Source organism: Bos javanicus, chromosome 3 (genome assembly GCF_032452875.1).
Source record: "Bos javanicus breed banteng chromosome 3, ARS-OSU_banteng_1.0, whole genome shotgun sequence".
In the NCBI taxonomy this organism is placed as follows: Eukaryota; Metazoa; Chordata; class Mammalia; order Artiodactyla; family Bovidae; genus Bos; species Bos javanicus.
Window position 1 is genome coordinate 93,380,836 of NC_083870.1, and position 14,643 is coordinate 93,395,478.

The window sequence follows — 14,643 nt, forward strand, 5'->3', positions numbered from 1 at the left end:
CCTGGATGAGGAAACTGAGACTCCGGAGGATTAAAGGATTTGCCCAAGGTTAAATCACTAGTAAATGGCAGAACTAGTAGGTGAACTCAGACCTGCTGGCATCAAAGCCTGTTTTCTCTTTCTTTTTAAAATAACCCTTTCCTGTAATAAAAACAGTAATAACACTCACTGTAAAATATTAGGGAAATACTAAAATAAATAAGTGAAATTCACTCAGTTGTGTCCAACTCTTTGTGACCCCCATGGACTGTAGCCTGCCAGATTCCTCTGTTCAAGGAATTCTCTAGGCCAGAATACTGGAGTGGGTAGCTGTTTCCTTTTCCAGGGTGTCTTCACAACCCAGGTATTGAACCCAGGTCTCCTGCGTTGCAGGCAGATTCTTTACCAGCTGAGCTACCAGGGAAGCCCAAAGCAGAGGATAAAAATACTTGTAGTTCCAGGACCTAACAATAGTGATAGTAGATGGTATGCTTCTAGTCTTTTTTTCTCTGTTGAAATGTTTTAAAAAATAAAATTAGGATCATAGTACACACACAGCGTGCATCTTGCTTTCTTCCCTCACTCCCATTATTTCATGAGCACTTTACATGGTTATTAATGTTTCTTAAAAATACAAGTCATGTACGGATGTGAGAGTCGGACCGTAAAGAAGGCTGAGTACCAAAGAATTGACGCTTTCAAGCTATGATGTTGGAGAAGACTTTTGAGAATCCCTTGAACTGCAAGGAGATCAAAGCAGTCAATCCTAAAGGAAATCAATCCTGAATATTCACTGGAAGGACTGATGCTGAAGCTGAAGTTCAATGCTTTGGCCACCTGATGCAAAGAGCCGCCTCATTGGAAAAGACCCTGATGCTGGGAAAGATTGAAGGCAGGAGGAGAAGCAGGTGACAGAAGATAAGATGGTTGGATGGCATCACTGACTCAATGGAAATGAGTTTGCGCAAACTCCAGGAGGTGGTGAAGGACAGGGAAGGCTGGTGTGCTGCTGTCCTTGGGGTCACAAAGAGTGGGACACGACTGAGCAACTGAACAACAGCAAAAAATACAACACTTAGTGATGATGTCATAGCCTGATGTAAGCCGAGGCTGTAATTTATTTGCCTATTTCTCCTTTTGGTTGTTTATCAAAACAGCCTTGTTGTTATTCAGTCACTAAGTGATGTCTGACTCTGTACCCCATGGACTGTAACACACCAGGCTCCTCTGTCCTCCACTGTCTCCCAGAGTTCACTCAAATTCATGTCACTGAGTTAGTGATGCTATCTAACCATCTTATCCTCTGCTGCCTCCTTCTTCTGCCTTCAGTCTGTCCCAGTATCAGGGTCTTTTCCAGTGAGTTGGCTCTTCACATCAAGTGGCTAAAGAATTGGAGCTTATGAATAGTCAGGTCAGTTTCCAACAATGCTGTACACCAATACTTATTTGCACTTCTAATAATTTCCCTTCTAAAATGTCAGTCTGTTGGTTGACTCAGTCCAACAAGCATTTCCTGAGCTTCCCTGTGGTGGGCCCCGTATTGAGCCTGAAGACGCACAAGAGGTGGTTGAGAGATGGAGGAGAGGCCCCAAAATAAGGAGCTGTGAAAGCCTGAGCTAATCACTGTATCTTCCCTCACCTCTTGTGTTTTCTTCTATGAAATGAGCCAAGTAGTGAAGGGCCCTGAATGCTAGGCTAGGGAGTTTAGATATTATCCCAACAGTGATGAGCAATTACTGAAGATGTGAGAGAGAAAGAGAACATTGCTCTACTTTGTACCCCATCTGAAATGCCTCTATCTTTTGGCAAACTCCTACCCATCCTTCAAGAATCAGCACCTGGCACAGAGTGTTCAACACTGGGATGATGACGGTGGTTATGATGGTGATGGTGGTGGTAGTGGTAATAGCAGTAATGGTTACAGAAGGCTCACCGTGTGCCAGGCACTACTGGCAGCACTTTACATACATCATCTCATTTAACCTAATGAGGTGAGTAACTATGAAGACCCCACTTCACAGATGAGGGAACTGAAGCATTGAAATTTTAGGTATATTTCCTGAGTGGTTCCTTTTCTCCACCCACCCCCAGAAACTTTGCTTTATTGATACCTGGTAGGAAGATAGCAGCCCTTGTTTGGGCTCATAGTACCTGAGGAATGAGAAGAAAAGACTTGGCCATGTCCTGGGGGCTGAGGAAGAGGGGTAGCGGACGTAGCTCTCCCCAGCTGGCGTCTCATCTCAAGAAAGCTCGGGGCAAACTAAGCTTTCCTAACAGAAGATGCAAGTTTCCTTCAGTGCGAGGCAGGGCTGGCTGGCTGTTAGGCAGATGGATAGTGGGTGGCTGAAGGAGGACAAACAGGTGAATGGAGGATTATCCAGGCAGATTATCTGTGTAAGAGATGGATGGATGGTTAGAGAGGGTCCCAGCCAGGTGGCGCTAGTGGTAAAGAATGTCAGTGCAAGAGATATAAGAGACGCGGATTTGATCCCTGGGTTGGGGAGATCCCCTGGAGAAGGGCATGGCAACCCACTCCAGTATTCTTGCCTGGAGAATTCCATGGTCAGAGGAGCCTGGTGGGCTACAGTTCACAGGGTCTCACAGAGTCGGACATGACTGAAGTGACTTATCACAGGTAGGTGTGATGATGCACAGAAGGAAGAGGGGAGGAGGGATGGAGGGAGGTGTGCCTGGGTAGTGTGTGGATGAATGAACAAATCTCAGTTTTGCTTTTTGGTAAAATATTAATAATCCCTGTCCTGCCTATGTCACAGGGTTACTGTCAATCACATAGTTCATGAGTGGATACAGATGTGCTTCCAAGGTGTTATTATTATTGTTGTTGATATTACGCTTACTCCTGACTCATTCCTGGTTGGGGTGTCGCCCACCAGTATCGCACCAAGACCACCCCCGTTGTCAAGTCCCCCACAGTGGCATCAGAGGAGGCCCCTTCTCGGCGGATCCTCATCTATGGAGTCCAGGGGGAGAATGACTCTCGTGTGCAGAACTTCGCCCTGGACCTGACACCCCCTCCAGAAGTCGTTTACAAGTCAGAGCCTGGTACCAGCGATGGCATGAACGTGCTGGGCATTGTCATCTTCTCTGCCACCATGGGTACGTGCTGCCCACCACCCCAGGAAGCCTGGCCCTCCTTGCGTTTACCCCTCCCTGCATCCCCTGTCCAGTAACCTGAATAGCCTGGAGTCTCCCCATCTCCAGGAGGTTCCTTCCTTTCCTTTTCCGAGGGAGTGACTCAAGTCCCTATTCCATTACCCAGGGACAAGGGGATGTCCCTAGCCCGCCCTGAGTTGGGCTGCTGTTCCTCACTGGGAATTCCCCATCCCTGGGTGCTATTTGCCTCCAGGGATGATGGTCCTCTCTCTGAGAAGGCCATGCCTCTGACTTTGCCAGCAGCTGTTTGTTTAAAGCCCTCATTCTTCCCTTCCACCCTCAACCACAGGGCTTTCTCAGTGGGCACCTCTCTCTGCAGACCTGTCTGTGCCATTTCTGGGGGCCCGTGACCATACCTTTTCCTTTGCTGGGTCCCCAAGGCCCACCACAGGCTACTTATCATGAAGCTGGTGAAGTTTAACTTGCACAGGTCCCTTCTAAGGCCTGTATCCTTTTTCCTTTTTTAAATTTTGTGTTCTTTTTCTTGAAGAAGGCACCAAACTGTGCAAACTTCAGATCTTACAAAACCTCTGGATATGCCTCTGCCGGCAGCGTCCCCCCCTTGACCACCCCCACCGACATATGCACACAGCCTTCTTCCTTCTTTGGTAGCAGTGGTTTGTCACTAAGTCGTGTCCAACTCTTGCCACCCCGTGGACTGTAGCCCACCAGGCTTCTTTGTCCATGGAGTTTCCCAGGTGAGATTGCTGGAGTGGGCTGCATTTCCTTCTTCAGGGGATATTTCCAACCAAAGATCGAACCCACATCTCCTGCATTGCAGGCAGATTCTTTACCAACTGAGCTACCAGTGAAGTCCTTTTCTTTTTTGGAGTCTAGGAATTCCTAACCCCTCCACAACTATCTAGCTTGTCAGTCCCACCTCGTCCTTCTAGGTCATGCCAGGGGTCACCAGGAGCCTCACTGTAAAATCCTATCAGCCCCTTCCCCCAGCCCCGGCCCTGGGCCTAGTGGAGCGCTCTCCAGCTTCCAACTCCTACACAGGGTTTTCTTCTCAAGTTAATTCTCCCATCTTCTTGGTTTCTTAGGCAAGGAACTTGGGGGTTACTTTCTACTTTGCCGTCTGCTTCAACTCACACCCAAATCCCATCAGGTCTGCCTCTGAAATCTCTCCAGCCTCCGCATTTCCTTCTGCCCACTGCCCCAGCCAAGGTCATTGTCATCTCTCACCTGGTTTCTGGAAAAACTGCCCCAAGAGTCCCCTGTCCTTGTGTGTCCTCCTCACAGGGTCATTGAGTCCCCATGTAAAGCCTCCACTGGCTCGGAGAGGGGTGCCTCTCTCGGCCGGCTCACTTCCTCAGCCGCTCTGCCTGTCGGTCCCTGGAAGGCACCTCCCTCAGCCAGGCTGCTCCTGCCCCTCGCTCTCCGCTACACTTTCCTCATCCTTGAGGGGGCTTAATATTAGTATCCCATCCTGGGGAAAAGTCTAACCCCAGTCAGATGCCCTGTGTTATTCCTTAAACATTTGACCCAATACAACTGCCTACTTGTTAGTGTGGCTGTTCAATGCCTTCGTGACAGCTGTGTACATCCCATGCAGGCAGACACAGGTCTTGGTCTCCGTGTAGCCCCACAGCCACCACGTGACTGGTTAGAGCAGGTGCTCGGTAGACTGGGAAAGATGGGTGGATGGGCAGATGAATGACAATGGGGAATGGAGCTCTTTTCATCCTGGTCAAAAGGCCAGGTGGGCACACAGAGGGGCCAGGACCTCAGAGACCCTGGTGTATGAGAGGACAGTGTTTGGAAGCATCCTCAGCACCTCTGATAATCTGTCCCCCGCCCTGGACTTTCTTCCTTTTCCCCAGCCATCACCACTCTCTTAGGGCTGGGAGCATACTAAAAGGACATCTATTAACAGAACTAAAGAAAAGTTTGAGAGCCTTCAACTCGTTTCACTGTTTACTGAGCACGTCACTGTCCGCGTGTCAGTGACTATTTTTCGTGTGTCCTCTTGCCTTGTCGATGTCTCTGTGTGCCCCCGCCTGAGTGTGAGTGAGCATACCATGCAGCTGCTCCCCTCACTGAGCCTCCTTCCTCGTCTTCTCCCTGGTGTTGGGATGTGGCTGATGCTAAGGTGGCCTTGGCCTTGCTTGTGGGAGGAAGCCCACTGCCACCCTCCGCATGTACAGTTGCTCTAAGCCAGCCAGAGCCTGGGGGTGGAACAGGGAGCTTGATGAGGAGCAGGAATAGCTGGGGAGGGACAGTCAGCGGGGAGCCTGGCTCTGAGTTCAGCCAGGCTTCCACAGGCCAGATGGACAGACCTGGGCCCAGTGTTGCCTGCCTCTCTGGCCTCTCCTGCCCACCCCGGTAGGGCCCCTCCACTCCCCTCCCCCGTGGTAGCTGCTCCCTGTTCCGCATGGGTTCGGAGCATCCTGGGCAGGGAAAGAGCTCTTCCCTAGGGTTCCAGAGGCCAGGATCCAGATCCCGCCCCTCACCGGCTGAGTCAGTGGATGAACCTCTTGGACACGGTGACAGTCAGCTCCATGAAGGCAGACACAGAGTGTATTATGCTCTCCATTTTTGTGTCACCAGTGGGAGAGCAGATGCTTGTCACTGTTCCAGGAGTGACCTAACTGTGGTTATCTGCATGAGCTCAGAACCCCAAGGGGAGGGTGACAGGGGCTTTGGAAAAGGCTTTGTCATTCATTCCCTTGTTCATTCATTCAATGATAAGTTGCCCTCATGGGTTAACTTTCTATTGGAGGAGACAGAACAACACAGTGGATGACTGTTATAATAAGTGATATGAGGGGATCAGAAAGAGATGTGTTAGAGAATGAATGGGGAGTCTGCCAAGGGGGAGTTGGGGAGGTGCAGGCCTCCAGTCCAGGGCTTCAGGCATCAGGAACTGAGTGGACAAAGGCCCCACCACAGCCAAGAGCTTGAGGTAGTCTAAAAATGTGAAGAAGGCAGGATGTAGGAACAGAGTGAGGAAGGGAAAGCGGGGGCCAGACAGAGGCAGGAGTTAGAGGCATGGCCAGGCCAAGTGGGGCCTGAGCCAGGGTGAGAGCGGTGGGCTGTTGGTTACGGTCTCTGTGTGCAGGAAAGTCAGTTGGGGGTGTTGGCAGGGAGCATTTTTATCTTTAGAAGGTGGCACATGCAGCTGGGTAGAGAGGAGGAAGAGATGGAGCCCCGTGGGGAGGTCACAGCCCTCTCCATCGGGGAGGCCAGGAAGGGAGGGGAAGCAGGGGGGAAGCGCCGGGTGGCAGAGGCTGCTGGGCTGTCGGCCAGGCGCTGAGATCTGTGTGTGCCCGTGGTCTGTCAGTGCCTAGCCCCAGCACGTGCTGGCTCGTGCAGGTGTCAGGCAGGTCTGCCTCCCTCTGCCAGGTGTCATCTGCCGTGTCCCCGCCCTCCGCAGGCATCATGCTGGGCCGCATGGGTGACAGCGGGGCCCCGCTGGTCAGCTTCTGCCAGTGCCTCAACGAGTCTGTCATGAAGATCGTGGCCGTGGCTGTGTGGTGAGCCTCGTCGCGGGGGTCGAGGGTGGACTCCTACCTACTCCACCCCCTTCCAGCCCTGTCCTGGGCAGCTGGAGGGACCCCGTGGTCCCATAGGAATGAGCAGAAAGCTGCACAGGAGGATACCCCCAGCCCTGCCCAGGCCAAGTCCCAGCCCCGGGCCTGCCACTTCTGGCCCCGACAGGCCCCCTGGAGGCAAACCAAGAGCTAATCCTCCTGACCTCTCAGGCTGTTTCCCCATCTCTTGGGGCCTCAGTAGCTCAGCTTTTGGAGAAAGGAGACCCTGGAAGTGACAGCCAGCTGCCACTCCTTGGCTCAGAGTTCAGACCTTAGGAATCTTCTAGTCCAACCCTGCACAGTGAGATAGGGTAAGTCAGAGGCCTGCCAAGGTCAGCCATAGAGGCTGTCTCATCGCTGGGCTGAAATGTGGGCCTGCAGAAGAAGGCAGAAGGGTGAAGGCTGTGCATGGCTGGACTGGTTAAGGGGGCATTAGTGACACCGTATGCCAGGTACCCAGGTACATAGTCACATTCTATCCTCACAAGAGTCCTGGGAGGCTCAGGGCAGACAGGCCTGGCAGTCATGTAGTGCCCGGGGCCTCCCAGGGTCTTTGCCTGCCTGGTGGTGAGCCGGCTGCCCTGCCCACCCCAGGTACTTCCCCTTTGGCATCGTGTTTCTCATCGCTGGCAAGATCCTGGAGATGGACAACCCCACGACCGTAGGAAAGAAGCTGGGCTTCTATGCAGTCACCGTGGTGTGCGGGCTGGTCGTCCATGGCCTCTTCATCCTGCCCCTGCTCTACTTCTTCATCACCAAAAAGAACCCCATCGTCTTCATCCGCGGCATCCTCCAGGCCCTGCTCATCGCACTGGCCACCTCCTCCAGGTAGCCCTGGGCGGTGAAGGTGTCAGGGAGGAGACCATGGCTGAAAGCTATTCTTCTGTCCAGCCATCATTTGTCTGTAGCCATGGAACCATGGAAAGTGTCGATGTGACCTACTTCACAAACTTGGGAGAGGATGTGGTAACAAGACCTATTCTTGAAATGCATGAGCCCCTACCTTCCCGAATGGCAGCCAGCCCTCCTCTGCATCCCCAGGGCTCACTCAGTCCACGTGGGGGTTGGTGTCCACGTGTCAGGCGCAGGCAGAGCTGAAGAGTGATGAGTCTGCAGTCTCTGCCGCCTTTCACTGCCACGTGGTGCTTCCGTTGGAGTCAGGCCCTCTGCTCTTCAGGGACTTTGCCTGGTTACTGGCACTGGCAGGTAGCCCTGTCACAACGTTGGCAGTGTCTCTAGACAGTGGGAATCTGAGTCATGATTCCATTACCCACTAGCTCTGTGACTGCGGGCAAGTCACTCCACCTCCCTGGGTGGGTGGGGTTAGTTTCCTCATATACAGACTGGGGATCACTGTGGCCTCTGGCATGTAGAGTTGTGGTGTGATTAATGGAGATAACCCACTAAGGCCATTCTGGGCTTGGTGAAGCAACACCTGACCTCAAGCATCCCAAACCGCAATTGAGTGCAGAAGACCCAGGGAGATGAAGTCATGCAAACTCTGCTATTGAGTGAGGAGAGGGAAGGAGGTGGTCATTTACCGGGCATCTAACCCTGTGAAGAAACAGTGGTTCTCCCCACAGTGAGTGTCCAAGCTCTATACGAAGGAACTCACCTAAACCTGAGCCCATGTCTCTGGCATCAAAGGCCTGGCTCTTCCCTCCATCCCTTACTGCCTTCTCTTCCCTAGGCCTCAGTCCCCCAGTCTGTAAAATGGAAATATGGGGCCACCACAGACCTCCTTCCCCGGCAGCCACATAACCCACCCTTGGCAGCAGAAGCACCTCATGCAGGACTCGGGAGGAGCAGAACCAATGAGGAAAAGCCCTAGAAGCCTTGTCTGGGAACCCCATCCAGGGCAGAGGGAGGAGGCGAGAGGGAAAGATGAAGCCCCGGGCAGCTGCTGGCCCCCATGCTGCTGGTTAAGCCCCACCAGTACCAGCAGCCCTCGCCGTTTCCTACAGGAACAGCAGCCTCGGGCCCAGCATGCCTGGGGCCCATGAGGGGCTCTGGCAAGTGTACCTGGGCCTCCCAGGCAGTGACCTGTGGGGAGTAAGGGCTGTGGGGCTATGCAAACCTGAATTTCAGGCCCAACTCTGCTCCTGGGAGCTCAGTAACAACACAGCTACAAGAGCCAGGGCTACCATTGGTTGAGTACCTACGATGCGTGCTTGCTAAGTCACTAAATCGTGTCTGACTCTTTGCGATCCTATGGACTGTAGCCCGCCAGGCTCCTCTGTCCACGGAATTCTCCAGGCGAGAATACTGGAGTGGGTTGCCATGCCCTCCTCAAGGGGATCTTCCCCACCCAGGGACTGAACCTGGGTCTCCTGCATTGCAGGCAAATTTTTTACTGTCTGAACCAGCAGGGAAGTGAAGTGAAAGTCGCTCAGTCGTGTCTGACTCTTTGTGACCCCATGGACTATGCAGTCCATGGAATTCTGCAGGCCAGAATACTGGAGTGGGTAGCCTTTCCCTTCTCCAGGGGATCGTCCCAACCCAGGGTTCAAATCTAGGTCTCCCACCTTGCAGGCAGATTCTTTACCAGCTGAGCCACAAGGGAAGCCCGAACCACCAGGGAAGCCACCTACGATATGTAGACGCTATTCTAAGCGCTCTCTTGTTGAATCCTAATAGCTCCATAGTGCACCGATTGTCTGGGACAAGGAAACTATGGCACGTACAAGTTGAGGAGGTGCCAAGGCCACTAAGCTAGCGGGAAGCTGGAACCTGTTAAGTCAGTGCCCCCAGCCAGGGCCCTGCTGTTGACCACTTCATCTCCACTTTGCATAGTCATGTGACATGGCGTCAGCCCCTCCTCCCCTCTGGGCTTCATTTCTTTACCTGTTAAAGGAACTCAAAACCTTCCTAGCAGGAAGCCATGAGGTGTAAAGCACAGCACCTGGCACCTATCAGATGCTCTGCTGGCGGTCACTGCCTTCCTGACCAGTGTGCACAGGGGGTCTCTAAGGCCCTGAGCCTGGGCAAGTCTGGCCACATGACTATTTTAAAAGCTCCTTCAGTCTGTTCACCCTAGATGGGCCAGCTGCCTCGCATTGGGGGTTGGGGGGGTCGCTTCTGTTACCGACCAGCTGGCAACCTGGGGGCCCTGACCATCCTGGAGGAGGGTGATGGGCAGACACTGGCCCTTCTATTCACAGCTCAGCCACACTGCCCATCACCTTTAAGTGCCTGCTGGAGAACAACCACATCGACCGGCGCATTGCCCGCTTTGTGCTGCCCGTAGGTGCCACCATCAACATGGACGGCACGGCGCTCTACGAGGCCGTGGCTGCCATCTTCATTGCCCAGGTCAACAACTATGAGCTGGACTTCGGCCAGATCATCACCATCAGGTGTGGTCCTGACGCCCTGCACCCAGTGTGGATGGGGGATGGTTGCTCTGGAAGGGCTTTTGGGAGTCTTGAGCTCCCATATCTCATGTGGTCTCTGAGGCCCAGAGAGGGCAAGGGGCTCATTCCAGGCCACACAGCAAGTCAGTGCTGGGGTCTCATGATTCAGGGCACCAGGCTCCTTCCCCAGGGCCGCCCTGCAGGTGGGGAGCTCTGAGCAACTTGGGGAGCTAGGGCCCAGAGGAGGGCCTGCAGCGGGGACATGCATAGCAGGAAGCACTGCAGGCAGGCACAGGGCAAGCAGAGGCCAGAGGCGGGACTGAGGACAGTGGAGGGGCTGCTGGTGTGGCCGGAGCTCGGGGATGGTGCCAAGAGAGGACAGAGGTGAAGGGGAAGGCCTCACATGCCAGCCTGAGGGTACAAGTCTGACCCTGGGGACCCAGTGCCAGTGGATGATGGGAGCCTGTGGAGAATTTCCTGGACTCCTACAGGGACAGTGGCCTGCCAGGCTCCTCTGTCCATGGATTCTCCAGGCAAGAATACTGGAGTGGGTTGCCACGCCCTCCTCCAGGGGATCTTCCCAACCCAGACACAGGGCTTTCCACAGACTTCTTAGGACGTTCTGCTGAGGCCAGGGATACAGCCTCTGGGACCACAGTACCTTGGGCAGAGGCATGCCCCTGCCCCAAGAATGCCCTGCTGTGGCATTCCTAATAATGCCTGCTCCACAATGCTGGCCCCAGAGGCTCTGGCATTCTGGCCTCCTCCTTGGGCCCAGGGTCCAACAATGCTCCCTGCCCTCTCCTGCAGCATCACAGCCACCGCAGCCAGCATCGGGGCAGCTGGCATCCCCCAGGCCGGGCTCGTCACCATGGTCATCGTGCTCACGTCCGTGGGCCTTCCCACCGACGACATCACCCTCATCATCGCTGTCGACTGGGCTCTGTGAGTGCGGTTCCCCCCACCCTCTCCTGTTCCCTGGGAGGCAGGCGCTCACAGTGGACTGGGGAGCTGTCATGGTTTGGCACAGTGGGTACTCATTGACACCTGCCCAGCTGCATGATCTGTGGGGTCCAGTTTTCAAAAGTGAAAACCTGGGATCCCTTGTTCAAATACTACAAAGAATTTCAGGAGGGTGGGAGCAGAGCATTAGCCCAAGCCCTTTGACACACAGGCCCTGAGGCACCACACAGCCACATGCCTGCATCACCCACTTCAGCACCGCCAGGGGGTGCTGGGCCGGGAGGACCAGGAAGACACCCGTCCTGTGAGCACCGCCCTCTCCCAGCTCCCCTTACAACAGAGGGCCTGCTGCTCACCGCCCACCTTGGCCCACCAGGGACCGTTTCCGCACCATGATTAATGTGCTGGGTGACGCACTGGCTGCTGGGATCATGGCTCACGTCTGCCGGAAAGACTTCGCTCAGGACACGGGCACCGAGGTGAGCACACCGTCTCCCTCCAGCCAGGCTGCCCAAAGGCCCAAGGGTGCAGCCAGGAGTGGTGGGCAGGGCAGCACATCAGCTACCCACCAGCGGGGCAGCCTTCCACCAATCCCTCCACACCTTGATCTGCTCACGGGCACCCGGGTGACAGACTCCTCTCACAGCTGATTGTTGAACACCCACCATGGCCAGTGGTGAACACAGCATCCTCAGGGAGCCACACCCTCCTGTCCTGTCGACAACAAGGCCAGTGTTCACATGTCTGCTGGGAGCTTCATGGTCCTCAGGGCTCCTTCAATAACTACTTGGAGCGGCTGTCCCATTCCGTGGGGAGGACACTGAGGCTCAGGCAGGGGAGCTGTCCACTCCCACACTGGATCCCAGGGGGCAGGTGCCCCCTCTCCTAAGACAGTCCCAGGAGGCAGGACAACTTGAAACTGGAGCCCAGAGAGGCCCTATGACCTAGCAAGGTCTCACAGCATGTCTGTAGGAAAACCAATCAGACTGTCCCCAGCCCTTTGCCTGTCCAGTCCTCCCTACTGTCTAACCTCAGTCCCTCCTGCTGCTGCCAAGACCTGTTTCCTCTCCCCAGAAACCACTGCCCTGTGAGACCAAGCCCGTGAGCCTCCAGGAGATCGTGGCAACCCAGCAGAATGGCTGTGTGAAGAGCGTGGCTGAGGCCGCAGAGCTGACCCTGGGCCCCTCCTGTCCCCACCACGTCCCCGTCCAGGTGGAGCAGGATGAGGAACCAGCCACCACCAGTCTGGACCACTGCACCATTGAGATCAGCGAGCTCGAGACCAACGTCTGAGCCTGAGGAACTGCGGGGCCTGGGGAAGGCCTCCAGGGTTAGGGGCCAAGGGCAGGATCTCAATTCACTACTTTCCTGAGCACAAGGGCCAGACTCACACTATCTCCCCACCCTTGAGGGTCCAGAATGGGCTCCACTTGACGGAAAGTGGAGTGTAAGGAAGGGAAAAGACTGCACGTGGGGGTCCCAGCTGGAGAGTTACAGGCAGGCGTAGCCTGAGCCCCGACTGTGACATTTCCACTGGGTTGGCCTGTGCAGGTGGCAGGCAGGGGTACGGTCCCCACTTTCTGGATCACAAAGTTGAGGCTCTGAGAGCTGAAAACACGTGCCCCAGGTCTCGGAACAAGTGATATCAGGACTAGGACTCTAGTTCAAGGCTTTCAAGCCCTGGCCACTCCCTGCCAGAGGACAGGGATGGCTGCAGGGTCAGACGCTGAGAGGGAGGCTCTGCCCCCTCCAGGAGCCCCAGAGCCATCACTGCTTTCAGTTTATGAGGACATAGCAATGTCCTGGTTCTGCCCCAGCTGCGTCCCAGCCCAGGCCCGCCCCCACCCAGCCCCATAACACGTGGCCTCAGACCAACAGCTCTCCCCAAGGACGGGCCCAGCCTAAAGCCGAGACCCACTGCCTTCCACGTGCCACAGCCCGTCCCATCTCCTGGCCTAGCGGTTCTGTCTCATAAAGCTCATCTGATGTGGAGATGAAGATGTCTTCACCAGAGCTTCAAGGCCCCTAGAAACCCCCGGGCTAGTCTCCCATTGGACAGGTGAGCCAGCCAGGACTGGGGATGCAGACTCACCTGGGATGTTTCAGTCAAGCTGCCCAGATGGCCCTGGGGTCAGCACTCCCCACCCCCCACCCCAAAGCCCATGTGATGAAGAGGAGTTAGATTTTCTATTCCTTTCTGTGTTTTCAAGTTCAGTGATAACTAAATAAAGGTATTTTGTTTTTCAAGGCTTGTGGGCTTAGTGACCATACCCAAACCAGCATTTCTTTATTGGGTTAATACAGGCAAAGCGCAGACTTGCTTGTCTGGGCAGTCCGAGTACAGACGGGGCTGTCCAGGAAGCCGGAATGTAAACAGCCTTGTCTGCATAGCTGGAGTGTAGACAGGTCTGTCTGGGCTGTCAGTGTGTGGATGGGCCTGCCTGGGCAGCCAGAGTGTGGATGAGCCTGTCCTGGTGTCCAGAGCGAGGACAGGCCTGCTTGAGCCATTACATGCAGGAAGCAGAGCACGTGCTGGGCTGCCCAGGGGCCTGTCTGGGAACCACGGTGTGGACAGACCACTCTGCTCATAGCCTGGGTTCTACAGGCAGGACTCTCAGGTCAGTCCTCACAAAAGAAATACATTTCTTCAGCCAGCCTGGCTCCCATCTGTGAATGCTTTGCTTTAAGCAGGGGATGTGCCCAAGAAGTTTTCAGACTCTCCTTCCCTCGCTCTCCTCAGCCTCACAGTGTCTCTAGGAGGCTCACAGGGAACACAGAGGACCCTGGCCACACAGCCTGCTCTGGATGCACTTTGGGGAGAAGATACAGCCCCAGGGTTTTGCACCATGGAGCCCATGAAGCTGGGGGAGGGGATGAGAGAATCAGGAGGGTAATCAAGTCGAATATTCAGTGGAAGGACTGATGCTGAAGCTGAAGCTCCAAATACTTTGGCCACCTGGTGCGAAGAGCCGACTCATTGGAAAAGACCCTGATGCTGGGAAAGACTGAAGGCAGGAGGAGAAGGGAGCGGCAGAGAATGAGATGGTAGGACGGCATCATTGACTCAATAGACATGAGTTTGAGCAAACTCCAGGAGACAGTGAAGGATGGGGAAGCCTGGCGTGTTGCAGTCCATGGGGTCGCCAAGAGTCGGCTGAACGACAACAATCACCTGCCTCCCAGGCTCCACTCCTGAACTACCTCCATCTTCCTCCCAGGGTCATAGTCTGAAGAGTCTGGGAAGGGCCCTAGGCTCCCCCTCCCACTATAGGGCTAGAGGCTATAGAATCCATCTTGGGAGCATCCTTCCTTCCTTAAGGCCTAATCACCTATGACAGATCAAATGTCCAGCTATCATAACTCTTCCTGTGGCACATCTCTGCTCCATACGGATCAGGAAGCTGCTCTTTACTGGGCTCAACAGCAGCATGCTTACACACCTCTAGTGGTGGGGGGCCACCACTTCCAGGACATGTGATCCTCTGTGGGGCAGCTCTGCCTGGCAGACGTTCTTCTTTGCTCTGAGCTGGGGGCTGCTTTCTTCTGGCCAGCTCTGGCCCCGCTGGTGACGGTGACACACTGGGCCAGTCTGCCACCTCTAGGCAAGCCTGCAGGGACCAAGGCCCTGAGGAGGGTTC

At 54.8% G+C, this 14,643-nt stretch overlaps 1 protein-coding gene across 1 annotated transcript in view; it reads left to right on the forward strand.

Annotated features, from left to right (window-relative positions):
* SLC1A7 (solute carrier family 1 member 7) overlaps positions 1–13,252 on the forward strand; it is a 51,984-nt gene extending 38,732 nt beyond the window's left edge. The window contains exons 5-11 of the mRNA XM_061411933.1: positions 2,874–3,096; positions 6,533–6,632; positions 7,284–7,517; positions 9,851–10,045; positions 10,853–10,987; positions 11,382–11,484; positions 12,080–13,252. Coding sequence (XP_061267917.1) covers positions 2,874–3,096; positions 6,533–6,632; positions 7,284–7,517; positions 9,851–10,045; positions 10,853–10,987; positions 11,382–11,484; positions 12,080–12,298 — 1,209 coding nt within the window. The 3' untranslated portion in view covers positions 12,299–13,252. The remainder of the gene's footprint in view (positions 1–2,873; positions 3,097–6,532; positions 6,633–7,283; positions 7,518–9,850; positions 10,046–10,852; positions 10,988–11,381; positions 11,485–12,079) is intronic.
* The last annotated feature ends 1,391 nt before the right edge of the window (positions 13,253–14,643 follow it).